The following is a 14,942-nucleotide window of genomic DNA, read 5'->3' on the forward strand; positions in this document are numbered from 1 at the left end:
TGTACTAACGGTCAATAATCTGTAAAGTACACAGTTACCTTTTTGTAAGCTTCATCCCATTTGCTACACATTCTGTATCTCAAGTCCAGGCATGGCTGCTGCTCTGTGGACCTCACTACACTCCTCGCTGAGCTTCAGGGTATGACCCACAGTAAAGAGAGATAGGGACGTCATGTTGGAGAGTCTATAAGAAAAAGATAAGTGCAAAGGCTGCAGAACTACCAGCGCTGCCCTTCGTTTTGCATGGAGCATGTGGCTAATTTCAACCTCAGCAGGGCTGTGTGGCATCCTTGCAGAGAGTCCGAAGGCCACTCTTTATCACGACACACATGGCTTCTCTGTGTGTGTCTGTGTCTTGTCTTTCCTCGGTCTGTGAATCCATGGCAACAGCAGCGTGAATGGTCCATTCAGGACCACTACACCCTCTGGCCCTGAAAATATAGACCAGTAAAAAAATTGCATAGTTGGTTTGGTCCAGGTTTATGTCCACCTTACAAGTAGCTATGTTATTTTATTAAGCTGTCCCAGATGGGAAATAAAACCTAAAAAATAGAAGGATACTGCTGTTTATGCTCTATGCTATCTTCTGTAATCTCAAGCAGAAATTCATTCATTTATGCTCTGGAGTGCAAAGCCAGTGATTTGGTTATGCATTCATGATTGGTTGCCATTTCTGTTCAGAAATCAATATATAGTATTTTTAATGGGGTGTTTAATCATAGTCCTTAAGATTTAACAGATAAAGTAAAAACATTGGTGGTGAGTTTCAAATAATTTTTTTTTAATATTCAAGAATTATTTAACATTATCAAAACTTGGTTAATGCATGATTATGAAGCAGAAATTCTTTTTTGACCGTTATGTAAATCATATACCCTAAACCCAACACTTCCCCTTAACATCTGATCGAGAAATGTTTCAGTCTGTCTTTCTTTCTCTCTCTCTTTCTTTCTTTTGTTTGGTTTTGTTTTGTTTTGTTTTGAGCAGCTTCAGCCAAGGGATTGTTCTAGATGGATCACGATCCAGAATCCGGATTGTACCAGGCTCTGATGTTCTTGGACTGATGCTCTTGTGGCAATGCATTGTTATGACACCACAGAAAATAATAAAAGTAACAACAACAACTTCACAGGGAATTTCATCACCATTTCTATCCCATTTTCCAATAATCTAGCTGGCAGAGCGTACAAGTGTTTTGATTTTTTTTTTAAAGAATTATGAACTTAATTTTACTGTTATTATTCAGTAGATAATACCACAGTGAAAATTTGTATAATCAAATAGTATTCTCTTTTGCAGTATGCAATCTCTTATATTCCCATATCTCCCTACCTTTTATAGAGACACAACCTTTATTAAATAGGGATCTATTTTCCACAGTAGTTCTATATTATGGCGTCCTTACAGGGAGAAGTTTCACTGCATTCCTCAGGCGTAATGATGTGTAATCGACATATACCATGTACTCATTTTCCTGTGAACACACTTTTCTTCAGAGGCCATAATTGCTGGCTCGACAGAATGAGATCTCTGCTAAAAGGTCAGCTTATTTGAGAGATGGCTTTCCCAGCATTCAGTTTTACATTGAGCAATAACTTTACATCCTCTGCCAACAGAAAATTGTGGATGTAAAAAAAGGAAATGATCAGTGGGGTGCACACTCCACCCAACAGATATTGCATGATGCTGACCAAAACACACAAATCTAGCATACAGACTTTGATGAAGATGTCATTATCTTACTTCGGAGATTGTCTTGAGACCATTACCTGAGCAGGTGCTCATTTTTGCATTTGGATAAAAACACAGTATAAGATAGATAATTTAGCTCTCAGAAAATACTTGCATCATTATAATTGGCTTTACATGCAAGCTTTGAATGCTGTAATGGTTGGTGCAGGACAACCATGTCAGTATGAAGAAACTGTACTCATCTACTTGTGTCACGAGAAACAATAAATGCTACAGTATATGTAACAGAAAACTAACACATACACACACGTGCTGCATTCACACGTTGATCTTCTGTCACTGACATTTTGAAAACAGTGTGTGCCCAGATCATCAGCCCAAGTGAAATTTCATCCATTTAAAGTGCTGAATACATAGCAATTTGTGATCCAAGGCAAATAAATCAAGGAGATATATGATCATATGACAAGAAAAAAAAAAGCTACGGTGAGCATATAAACCTAATGTAAATACAATAAATGTTGAATAGATGCTTGTTGAATTCAAGGAAAAGTTGCATTTTTGCTTTTTATTTGGAGCGACCTGATTGGCTTAGAGGAACAAGTGTACCACGCGTAGGAATGACGTTAATTTACAAATACGAATGATGTGGCAAAAATCAAAGGGTGAATAGAAAGTAGTTCCACTTTTACATTTGGTCTTATATAATTTTATGTCTAACTCTGGTGTCGTGTCTTGGTATTTCAAAGAGAATATTAAACATTGTAAATATGCCACACAAATAGTATTTATACACGGCAAAATGTACTTTTAAAAAAGTGACTCCGTATCCATCCGCCTTATTGAGTGCACTTCCATTTCCGGGATGTTTTCTCTGCTGACCAACCTCCACCGCCATTGCAGGTCCAGGGAGTCGGTGTAGTGGCAGTCAGTCGTTAGCTAGGGGAAGCCCGCAAGTAAACAGTTAAGGGACAAATAAAAAAGTACCATCACGCCGACAGCGATTTTTAATTAAGGCTTATTATTAATTCATTTGGACTCTAGAATAGAGGCTCCCTGGCTGTCCGGCTAGGATCTGAGAGAAGAAGCCGTAGTTTGTTAGCATTAGAAGAAACCGGAGGAGAGTGAGAGAGGAACCGCCATGGCTCAGATCCTGCCTATTCGCTTTCAGGAGCACCTGCAGGTATGTGGATGAATGAATGGTTAAATTGTTAGGTAAAGTTTGTCTTTCAGTCGCAATTAATACGAGAATCCTACTGGTCCAGAGACTTTTCAAAGTCTTAACAAGCTAAGTTAGCTTTCGCGAAGCTATGCTAACTAGCTTGGCAGGGTGGATGACGTTTATCTTAGTTAGCATCTAGCCTTCTTGCTAACACTTTGACTAGCCACCCTTGTTCGTGATTTAAATGACGAAAGTCTGCAATACAAAACCAGAGGGTATATATATATTACTATCAAGTTGTTATCAGAAAGGCCGTGTTAACTGATTCTTATAAGGTATATCGACCATGAAATGTATGTGAGTGAAGTATTCGTTTTCTCGGAGGTACATACTGCTATAGTACAAATGGTAACTGTCAGTGCTGTGATGAAGCTGATTGGTAGAACAACTATAAAGTTGATACTTAATCATTATCATATAACCTGAACTGACATTATTAAATCTAATACTGTACACCACTTGCCTTCAAACAGTAACACGAAAGCTAAATAAAAACTGAAAATATTTTAACTTTCCCCTTTTAAGTTATTTGTATGACGGTTACATGCATTAAAATATGCATCGTCCCATTACTTTGAAAGTGACAGTTCAACCTCAGGAAGCTGTCACGTTGGTAGGTTGTAGAAATGGTCATGTGGTGTGTTGGTTTGTCAGATAGCTATCCCGCTACCCTTGTTGAATGACTTAGCCAAAGTTGGCCGAGGCTCAAACATTCACTTTGAATGACTTCTGTTTCTGTTTAATTCTGCTTCTGTTGTCTGAGAGGCAAACTCTTCCCTTGATACGGCAGTAATGAAGGTGGTGTCACATATTTTTGTACTAGCAGGCAAACAAGTGTTTTCCGTGATTGTGCAGCCCTAAGCACTATCTGGATTGTGCTTGCTTCTTCGTTTAAATGGCCACACCTTTACTATAACCCCAATAAAACTGCAGGTTTGTCAGATTTAGGAGGTAGAACATGCTTATGGATTCAGTCTGGAGTGCTGACTTTCAAGATGTAATGAATAAATCGTAGTTCTTTTCAGTGTTTCAGTCAAGCTTCAAACTAGAAATGTGATCTGCTTACCTCCAAGCTTGAAGACAAAAATGTGTTTATTCAGTCTTTGTATTTATTTTCTAGGCTGACCTAAACACAAACAGCTTTGTGCCTTGCAGCCTAATGAGACAGATATCTTAGGGCCTAAAATTACTTGTGATCTGAGTTGTTCTTTTTGTTTCTCTAGTTTTCCTTAAATTCTAAGAGGCCCTGTGCCTTCTGAGCACTTAGTAATAGTAACAGTGTTTAGACACAAACCCTGAAGAGAGGTCAGAGGTCAAGGTCAATACCATTGGACTTGACTACGATATTCCATATCTTGCTCAGCGAAAGCTCATTAGGGTGGAAGTTTGAATCTTGCTCTCCTGGTCCTACAGAAACTATCACTCTCTTTACAGATAGGTGCAGTATGGTGCTGTTTTTGTTTAAATCAGCTGGATGCTGTCCATTGATTTTGTAAGACTTTTTTTGCTGTTCATTTTGAAAACAAAAGTCTCACAATTCCTCAAAAAGTCACCTAAATCACAGTGCAGCTCAACACTGTATTGCCATCTTAGTTTATGTAAATGAAGTTGATTAGTTAATATGTAGGCCTATCACAAGGGATTGTATGGGGGCTGAACTTCACAAAGCTATGCAAAGGTCTTTTGTGCATACAGTTACAATGAAATTATTATTGAAGAATTTTTGAGTTCTTTGTTAAGTCATCTTGCTTTCAGGAGTGGGTGTGAAAAGAGAGCCATACAGAAGTGGAGAATTAAACTGTGACCTGTGCATTACACTTGAACTAATATTTTATCTTCAGCGTTGGGAAAGGTCTGTAAAATCATGCCCTGACACAACGTTTTTGCAGCAAAATTATACTGGTAGATTTCGAATTTAACTAAGATTCTATTCAAAGAACGAGAATATTTCCCATGGAACTTCAAGTAGTTTCTTGTCATTCATAGTTGTTGATATCTTTTACTTTTATGTACATATTTCCATAATAATTCAATAACTTGTTGCATTTTATTCAACTTACTTGCTGTATTGCACTGTAGTTCACAGTGATATGAACTGCCAAGCTGTGACTGAAGTGTGCTTTCCCAGATTTGTGTCATTGGCACATCACAAGGTCATTTTATGTAATTTAATCAACTCCCAAGGGATCTGCAGCAACTATCACTAATGCATGACCTAGATGCATGTTTCATGCATGTTTCAAAGCATACATCACTTGAGCAAATCATGCATAATATTGGAGATGGATGATATGACCTAAAATATACATCTGGATGAATTGCCACATTTACCTCAATAATGCCAAATGTATTTCCTTTTTGTGGTGTCTTATTTCTGATTGGTTTGTCCTGAAGATTCTGTTCATTAATCTTGTTTGCTGTCAGTTTTTTATGTACTATAAGATGCTGGTATGGCTCCTCACAAGAGCACCCAGGGAGCAGGAAGGAAGTTAGCTTATTGGTACAATAGAGTCACATGATCCTGGAGTGATCAAACTGACATGAGCTCATGGTTTCTATTGTGGTGCTGTCATGATTTCTCACACACTTCTAACAGTATGCAGGCTCAGCAAAGCAGGTTCATATACAATGTTTTTTTTTTTTTCTATAATCAGCAAATTTTTCACCATGCCATCAGTTCATTCTCCTAACTATATTTTTGAACTTGTGTTTCAACAAAAAACTTTACTTTGAAATTCCTAAAACTTTATTGTAATAGACTGAATGGCTTTGTCATTTAACAATTTTTAGGCTTCAGTATTATTTTGGGGCGATAACGTGACAATATTTTTGTGTGACTGGTTTCTAGTCAGTCTCTCATTTGCCCTCAGTCTCATAAATCAACTCAAAGAACTCATATTTATATGTCGTTTAAGATGCTAGTTTATGTAGATGTCTTGAAAAGTTCATGTTAAACAGTGTAAAAGAAAATCCAGGTGATTATCACATTGACATTTTGTGCAGGATTGTTTTTTTTTTTTTTTTTTGACCTAGTGTAGAGAGCCAGCATAAAAAGAAGCATTTACCTTGGTCTTCTCTCTTTCTCTTTCTCCTTCTCTCTCTCTCTCTCTCTTTCTCTCTCCCTTTCCCTCAAGTTCTGCATTTGTGTCAACTCTTATCCGGTCAACTTGCCTCGCTTGCATTTTTATATATCATCCATTTATATAGTGTAATGTAACTGCAGTTAAGGAAGTTTAATTGTGTCAAGTAAAATGCATGTATTTTAGCACCTCACAAGTTTTTTCACACAACATAGTATATGCACTCAGTTTGTTATGCACTCCACTTTGTATACTTATCCTGGGGGTAGGATTGGGTATCATGCGGATTTTATCAATTTTTTTTTTTTTTTTTGGTATCTATTTCGGGACAGCTGTATACATAGAACAGTTTAAACAGAAACAGTTTAACAGCAGGCAATCTGAAAATATCTGAATCTGTCTATTAAATCAATAAATGAATGAATGACTTTCAAATACTATCAATAGCACCTACTGCCCAGGAGTTTATTGGTGTTATGGTTCTGACCAATCAGGAACCGGTATCAATTTAACACTGGTCCTCAATACCCATCCCTACCCAGGTACTGACTGTCTGTAATCTTTAAAAATTGATTCTGTTGATATAATAACCACATAGTGCCCATTCTTGACAAATGCTTCCCTTGCACATAGTACTTGGTAAGAGGGTTTGACAAGCCAGGTTTCCCTTCCAGTGCCAAATAGGCACCGTTGATGATTTATGGAGGGAAAACCAAAATCAATAGCTTATCAAATGGTGTGTTAATTCACAGTATTTCACATATGATTCCATAATTACATGTTGAAACACGGTTAATTTACTTTCTGTGCATGTTTTCTGAGTCTACATAGTAATCTGCTCTGTTTACAAAATATGTCATCAGTTTAATCTCCTGGCTAAAGCAATTACAAAACACCCACCAAGACTCTTTTTGTTAAGTGTCTAATATGTAATTTACATTTTGAAGGCAAGAGTCTCCAAATGTGTCACAAACTGTACAAATTTTCCCAGAATGCAGATATAGGGTAAGAAAAAATGTGTTATTGGTTGTCATGTTCATTCAAATAAATGTTGCTAGTTGCTTTAAATTATGTTTGTGGACTTAGAAAGGATCAAGTCCTTGAATACACTTAAAAAATGGGACTTTGAACTGTGCTAGTAATTGACTAGCCGAGATCTCGTGACAGACTGGTGAGGATACAGATCTGCTGAACACTTGACATTCTGCAGCACTGCCTGAATGTAAGATAAAGGGTGCATTTGGGATAAAAAGGAAACTGCAGCCCAAAAACCACCTCAGCAGAACTGGCCTGGAGTGGAGATGGATTGGCTTCAGAAACCCATGCAATCCTTCCGTCTTTTCCCCCGTCACTTTATCAGTAAAGGCAGCCCTCTTGCTCCTCACTCCTGGGCTGGTCACATGTCACCTGCCAGTGTCACATGGTAGTGGAGGAGGCAGCAATGGGCAAGCCTGTTGTTTCAGTCCTAATAGACAATGGGTCCCTGGTTTCCTGTTGTGGAGCACTGCAATGAAGTGCTGCAAGCCTCAGCACATTACATAGCACATCCTTCCCTGCCCTGCCTTGAACTTTACATGTGCAGGACACACGTGGCCTTTTTTTGCTGAGCAAGATGCTGCTTTCCTTTTAAGGAAGATCATACAGGTTAAATCAACAGATGGGAATCCCTGTGGGTCATTAGGAGTAGTTCAAATCTGCTGGCTGATTCCATACCTCTGTAAGATTCAGTAGCAACCATTGGCTCAAATTTATGGCTTTTAAATAGAAATCAACTTAGTTTGACAGTTTCCTTATTAGAGAGCACAATATTTTCTGAGCTGGATGACTGTCTATGGATCAGCCCATATGAGCATGAAAACATCCTCACTAGGGCTACGTGATGTATCAGTTGTTTGTATTGAGGAAGAGTTGCATAAAAATAACGTTATGGATTTTGGGACCCATATCGGATTGTTGCCTGATATATTGCACAAGAGTGAAGGTTTATTTCTCTTAGCCCATCTATGACATAGTGTGGGGTTGTGAGTGTTTTCATACTTTGCCACCATACTTTTTCTGGTGGCAAAGAAGAATGTAATGTGTATTGTTTCTACTGCCATATTCCCCAGTTGTACTGTGTTACTAAATGGATTCTTTGTATTTCTTGAAATGGAATTTAATAACATGTACAAAAGTGTCAGCCAAGACATTATCTATCAGAAGTTGTGGTACATGTCATCTCATTCTTGCGATTGATAGTAGATCATCATGTTAACTTGACCGATTGGTATAACTGCAGTAAACATCCAGTGAGATAGCAATACATGGCACTCATTTTCTGACGCTGTCTTGATAAAATTCCAGGGCACCAAGCAAGCTTTCTTCTTTATTGATTGACATTAACCTAGGAGGTTTCATTGAGGCTAACATAGCATGACAGTTTTGCTCACTGTCTCTGGTGCAAAAATACTGCCTTGCAGAGACACTAATTTGGGACATGCCCTCTATAATGTAATGTCATTGAAAACGCAGTTCTGAAAGAGATTAGAATGAAGTGAGGCAGAGAGTTGGAGTTAATGATTTGTCAAGCGACTAATGATGGTAATGCATAGTGTAACCATAAGTCACTATGTCTCTTTCTGGAAATTTATTGTTGCCATTGCACTGGCTAGCTCGGTGTTGGAAACATTAGCCTTCAGATACTCCTGTTAATTGATTCTGTTCCTTCTCTTGTCTGTGCTTTTTTTCTTTCAATCAATAACCACATGCTTTCTTTATCCTTTACAAGTATTAGATGATTTTTCTTCTCATATTTTAAATAGCAGTGCCTTTATAAATGACCGAACACACTGGCTATATTAATTTGTTGATTGTCCCAGGTTATACGCAATGCTCTCACTCTTCCTTCAGATATGTTAAGTCTCTCTTGTGCTCTCCCCTATCGACCCTGTTGTTAATTAGCTGTTGATGAATTGAAACATTTTGGGCTAGCATATGCCCATCAAAGCTTGTGCTAACTACCAGTCTAAACACGGCAGCCAGACTAAAAGACTGAATGTTTTTCCACATTGCTTGTAACTCCACTGGTTTGACCTGTTTTCACCAAAATTCTTGCTCATTGATGTCACAGCAGCATTAGCCCACAGCAGTGTTTTACTACAAGGTTTCCGAAGAAAACCAGACTGACAGACCAGACTGTGTTGTGGTCCGTCTTCCAGCAGTGCAACATCTGTCTGTATTTGTTGTACTTTATTTCAAGGGACAGAGGGTAACATATTCATTGTGATTAGGCCGTGCTGCTCTTTCCTGTTTTACGAATGCTTTTCATTTTGAATGAAAGGACTTCCTGCTGATCCCAGAATAGATGACAGATGGTAGAGAGTTTTCTAGACACGTAAATCTGTCAAGAAAGCTATTGTGTAATAACGGAGGGATAACCCTCCTTGCCTGCTCAATGTGTAGACATGCCTTAGTCTGGTTTTGAGAGATTAGAGAGTTGATTTAAAGAAAGTCAAACAGTTAATTCACAGTCTTAGGTCTCAGAACCACTGCATTGGGTCTTCTGATATTGTTACAAAAGCAGAGTGCTCTTGGTTTGAATCCATTTTCAGTATGTCCAAATAATGAAAGATGATAGCTTTTCTAGTGCTCTGATTAACGCAAACTGTTGCTAGTTGTTACTGAAATCAGATGTATTCAGGGTCTAAAGTTCATTCTTTCTACTGTCCTTTTCCCTTTTTCTCCTGTTTGAATGAATGTTGGTTTAGTAAACAAGGTTTTCCGTCCTGGACAATGGCAACAATAAAAGGCATGGAAGCTGCACCGATGTTACTGTATGATGTCACCCTTTGTAGCAATAAAAAATGTCACTGTGGTGAAAGCTTGCTTCAGATCAGCCTTGAGTTCTTTCCTCATAGCTGGTACTAACACTTGTTCTGTATGGTTATTTATCACAATGTCATTGAGAGGGAACCAGGTTACTCGCTAGTTAAAGAATGTGGGTGGGACAGCGCTATGGGGAGGGTGTGTCCTGTCATTGATAAAAGGTGTTTCCATTTCGTTGAGCAATTCCTGGAACTGTGGCTTGTTTTTTGCTGATTAGGACTTAACTGTAGCAAATTGTGGACAGTGGAGCAACCTTTTATCATTAGCAAGCCATGAAATGAACACTCGCCACCAAACATGGGTCAGTTGTGGTTTTGGCTCGCAAGCCTAATAGTCTCTCTGGCAGAGATGTAATTTGTGTTCATAAAGCTACTCTTGACATTTAAAAATTCAAATCGGGGCGCCAGACATAAAGGATCTCCTAACCTTTATGGCTGCTTAAGTAGGCTGTCATTAATACTTGACATAAGACCACAGATCATTAGAACTTAAGTTGAATGTTTCCTTATTGAGCTAATGGTATTAGCTAAATGGTCTTTAATTCTTTTAGTTATATAATTTTATCATGATCAGTTATTGATAAGCATGAGTAAAAATCTCAAGTACGGTTGCCTATTAAAGGGAAATTTTGTCAGATCTGTGCCTCTGCAGATGTGCATGAAGTTTAGTGCTACTGCTTTGCTGTAGTAATGTTTTAACAGAGGTAAGAACAAAAAAACTAAAGATTTTTTGCAGTCTTGGGGGAAAAACAATCAGGCGTTTTTACTGATAGCAAAGCCCAATGAATTGTATTTGCATATGTGCATAGACAATTTTTTTTGTTTGTAAATGATTTTATTAAATAATTCAACATTTGATGATGCGTCACTGTGTAGGAATAACTTTTTAAATATTTTTTTGAACTCAGTTACCTGCTTCAGGTATGTGGCATATGGAAATTATGTCAAAACAAAGATAAAACTAATTGACCACAAAAGATGTATCTGCACAGCCATTGTGTCAAGTTTGATCCAGAAATCATGCTCCAAATATCTGTAAGAAATGATACGACATTTAAACAACTGCGGTGTATTACCAATAGGTTGCGAAAGTAGAGGAAGTTGCAACAGCAATACGTGACCAATGGGAAATGTTTCTGGTAGTTTCATTTCCTTCAGGCTTACTTCACAAGTGTTGCCGTTTGCAGTTGGTTAGCAGGAAGACACTGGAGTAGTTTGTGTACTGATTGTATTTTGTCATGTGCCATGTCCAGTGTTGTTGTTTTAAAAAATTTTGATTTGTGATAATTTGATATTAGAATTGTCAAACAAGGTTGTTCTTTTACCAGAGTCTTGACACTCCTGCCCTCAGTAGGTAGTGTTTTGTCAGAGTTTGTGTAAGGCAGGCAGGATGCCCTGTTTCCAGCCTTGGCAGTAAGCTGGACTGCAGAGCTTGCTGTTATGTACTACAAAGTAACTCAGCTATAGTCTAAGGCTTTTCACCCAGGTTAAACCTCTTTATCTCCAGTATAACATTGTTTGTTGTGCTGCCACACCAGCAAGTCAGAGAAACTAGGACAATTCTGCTGAACTCTGGTATACTTTCTTTGGTTGATTGAACAGCACACAACATAAAGCACAAGAGATTGTCAGGACAGATGACAGGCAGATTATCCTCATGCAGTGATAGTGCTACACATAGTCTTGACAAATTGCACCTGAACCAAATGCAATAAGTTGCAAGAAGTCAGACCAGATAATTTGCTGGTAGTCAGAAAGTAGTGTGACTGTAGTGTTGTGCAATGTGGTTGTAGTTTCCTCTTTGGCCCATGCTTTGAGAACTTGGCTTTGGATGAGCTCTCCACCCAGCCCATTTCTCTAACTGTTGTGATGAGCTCCATGTGTCCAAAGAGCTGCTCGGTGTCAGGAGTGGTGACCTCATTGGCTGTCTGTGGTAGTGCAAAGCAGCTGAGCAGAGAGTCAAAACTGTCTTATTGGACACTGTTGTTGTTTGGTCGGCACCAGGCACTATAATTAATTTGACTGTTCAAAATCATCATTGCTATGCACAATGTTAATTAATTAAATAACTGGAGCTCTCCAGCCTCCTGACACTCATTGCAACATTTGAAAGCCACTTCCTGTTGTCTCAAAACTAAGTTTATTTCTCCCCCCTTTATTATTTTTTTAAATATATATTTTTATAGTTGTCCTAACTCCTCTTGGGAAATACTGCACTAGTTTGAAGTCTTCTTTATCTTTGCAATTGATGTCATATTTAACTGTAACTTTTTGAAGGCCATTTCTGCTCAACTTAACTCGTCTTTTTTTCATTTTTTTCACAGCTCCAAAACTTAGGGATCAATCCAGCCAACATAGGCTTCAGCACCCTCACCATGGAGTCAGACAAGTTCATCTGTGTCCGGGAGAAGGTGGGCGAGCAGACTCAGGTGGTGATCATTGACATGGCCGACCCCAATACGCCTATCCGCAGGCCAATCTCAGCCGACAGCGCCATAATGAATCCAGCCAGCAAGGTCATTGCACTCAAAGGTATGGCAGTATGTCAGCATTACATAAGCCACATTTCTCTAAATAAGTGTAGGTATTACCAGAGAAATAGAGAGAGAGAGAGAGAACTACATTATATTTGTTCAGTGTTATATTTTAACTAACCCCATGTAAGGGGTCTGCATAATTCAGTTCTGACATGCTTGTTCAATATAACAACATTAACTATTATAATAATTCAGAGTATTACAAAATTATTTTCATTTATTTATGTCCATATACATCCAGCTATTTTAGTTTCCACTATGAAGTAGTTTTACTGGCCACATGTATGTTTTTTCAGAACATTTGTCCTATAAATATTCAAAATACCAGATTTTTATTCTTTTTGTTCAGCATCCATGATTGCTTTGACTTTTTTGTTGTTTTTTGTTTTTGTCTTTTCTATGTTCTTTATTTTATTTTATTTCTTTTACTTTACTGCTTTCTTATGTGTTTGCAGACGGTGAGTTGAAATTTAACTACTTCACTGTGGAAGTAAAATCCTGTTTCCAAGACAGTACTTATGGACAAATGGCACAGCTCCGAAATTATCCTATTCAGTATTGCCCTCTGCAGTAAACAAATGAAGCATACAGACTACACTGATTAAAGTTGACATGACCTCATCTACCAGTGTGTGCTACTGAACACTTTAAACTCAGGGTTTGGTGCCATACTCTTAAAGCCTGTAAGTTAATGGCCTAGCTTTTAATATTTTCCATATTTTTTAACCAATGTCTGGATAATTCTTTTAAACTTTTTCCACATCTAGGCCATTGAAAATATTTCTTCGTAAACAGGATTTAGCTTTCACAGCCTTACAGCTTGCTGGCATTCCATCATTTTTATTAAATGTACAAGTGATTTAGAACCCATTTTCCATGTTGTAATATTATGGGTAAAAATGATTACATTTTAATTCACACTTCTCAATTTCCATTTTGAAATCCATGTCTTCTTCTCTCTGTTTGAAGATGTAATTACCCAAACCTGTTGTTACACTTGTCTCCCAGCTGTGTTTCAGGTTTATTAATTAATTTAGTAATTTCTTACAAACAGTTCTCTGTACTAAGGACTGAAGATTAGTTTTTGCTCCAACTACGAGAGACTTAATGCACTGACTTGTAACCTGGTTGGGAAGTCTGATGGCATCTGATAGCAACATTGATTTGATTTCACATGTTCCTGATGTTATGTCCTTCAATCACAAATAATCCCAGATAAGGAGTGAACGGGGTCAAGAAGAGACTTTGAATAACCTGCAAGGCTTGCTTGTTAGGGTGCAAAAGTTAGAAAAGCAGGTTTAGATTTGATTGCCAATGATAGTTAAGGAGCACTTGCTTTTCAGAAGATCTAAGAGCCTTGCCCCTATTAAAATAAAATTTTATGAGCCAAACAGCTTGTATATTAGGATTTTTGGCTAATCTATCTCCCTATGGTCACAGTTTGTATGTTATGAAATGAATGGATGTCTAAGTCCTCCTAGTCCTTCAGGTTTCCTTTTTAAAATGACTATAATATTTTGATCGCCTAAAATGATCCTTAGGGCATTGATATGACCACATAGTTTATCCCAGTTAATTTTGCTTGGATGACTGTGTAAACTACTAAAAGGGCTTGAATATGTTGATTTCATTTAAATATACCTAGTGAACATTGGTTAATTTTAATATTTTGCAATGGGGAATAAGGAGGTAATAACTGGTAGAATGTAATTTTTGTTGGTATTTGCTGGGGTCTTAATGGTAAAAGAAATTGTGACAGTGTGTGTTTGTGTGAAACTGGTTCTCATCCTGTTGACTTTAGAATTAAAATTAGTGTTATAATGTACAGTTATAAATTGTGTGCTGAACTTTTATAGAGTTCTAGCTCATTGCTGACAAATGTGACATACAGACATAAGCAGGAGTGAGCATTACAATAGTTACATTACTGCACACTACGCTGCCAGTTTAATTGTTACACAGCAAACACGTAAGATCTTTTGCTTTCGGTTTGTTGTGGTTAATAATTAAAAATATTTTTTTTTTACCAGAGGTTATTGTCTTCAGACTGCAAAAAAAAAATTGATCACCACAGTTTATAGTTAATGGGGTCCTCTTCTGATTAGGAGAGCTCAGAAAATGCTTCCCAAATTAAAACAGTAGGACTTCAACACTGCACATTCCCTGTCACTCGCAGCAAATGTGAACTGTGTGATTATGGTGAATACAACTATGTGAAAAGGAACAAATAGCTGTGGAGAGCTTCATACTCATACTGGCTCAAGTTGTAGTACCTTTCTATTCCTCACTAATTATACAGTATAGAGTCAGCTTAGACCCTTCCTCCCTTTTTCCACCCCGACTGTCTTCCCTGCTCAGTCTACCATAATGATGCTTCTCAGCCGACCTTGTCATGTGACACAGTATTAAACCTTGACCTTTTCATGTAACCACATTTGAAGGATGGACAAAATGTGCACACACAAACCTCAAACAACTGATCATTATTCTATTAAAAATCCCTTTGCTTGCTCTTTAAAATCTGGCTGCTGCTGCAAGTGGTCCATTC

The 14,942-nt window shown here is 37.8% G+C and overlaps 1 protein-coding gene across 2 annotated transcripts in view; it reads left to right on the top strand.

Annotated features, from left to right (window-relative positions):
* Positions 1-2,507: 2,507 nt before the first annotated feature.
* Positions 2,508-14,942, top strand: part of cltca (clathrin, heavy chain a (Hc)) — a 34,597-nt gene continuing 22,162 nt past the window's right edge. Inside the window, exons 1-3 of one of the 2 annotated variants that reach the window (XM_040150270.1) lie at positions 2,508-2,875; positions 12,182-12,389; positions 12,850-12,852. In XM_040150270.1, coding sequence (XP_040006204.1) covers positions 2,834-2,875; positions 12,182-12,389; positions 12,850-12,852 — 253 coding nt within the window. In that variant the 5' untranslated portion in view covers positions 2,508-2,833. The remainder of the gene's footprint in view (positions 2,876-12,181; positions 12,390-12,849; positions 12,853-14,942) is intronic. The other variant, XM_040150271.1, reaches the window with a different exon arrangement.

Source organism: Xiphias gladius, chromosome 17, assembly GCF_016859285.1.
Source record: "Xiphias gladius isolate SHS-SW01 ecotype Sanya breed wild chromosome 17, ASM1685928v1, whole genome shotgun sequence".
Lineage (NCBI taxonomy): Eukaryota > Metazoa > Chordata > Actinopteri > Istiophoriformes > Xiphiidae > Xiphias > Xiphias gladius.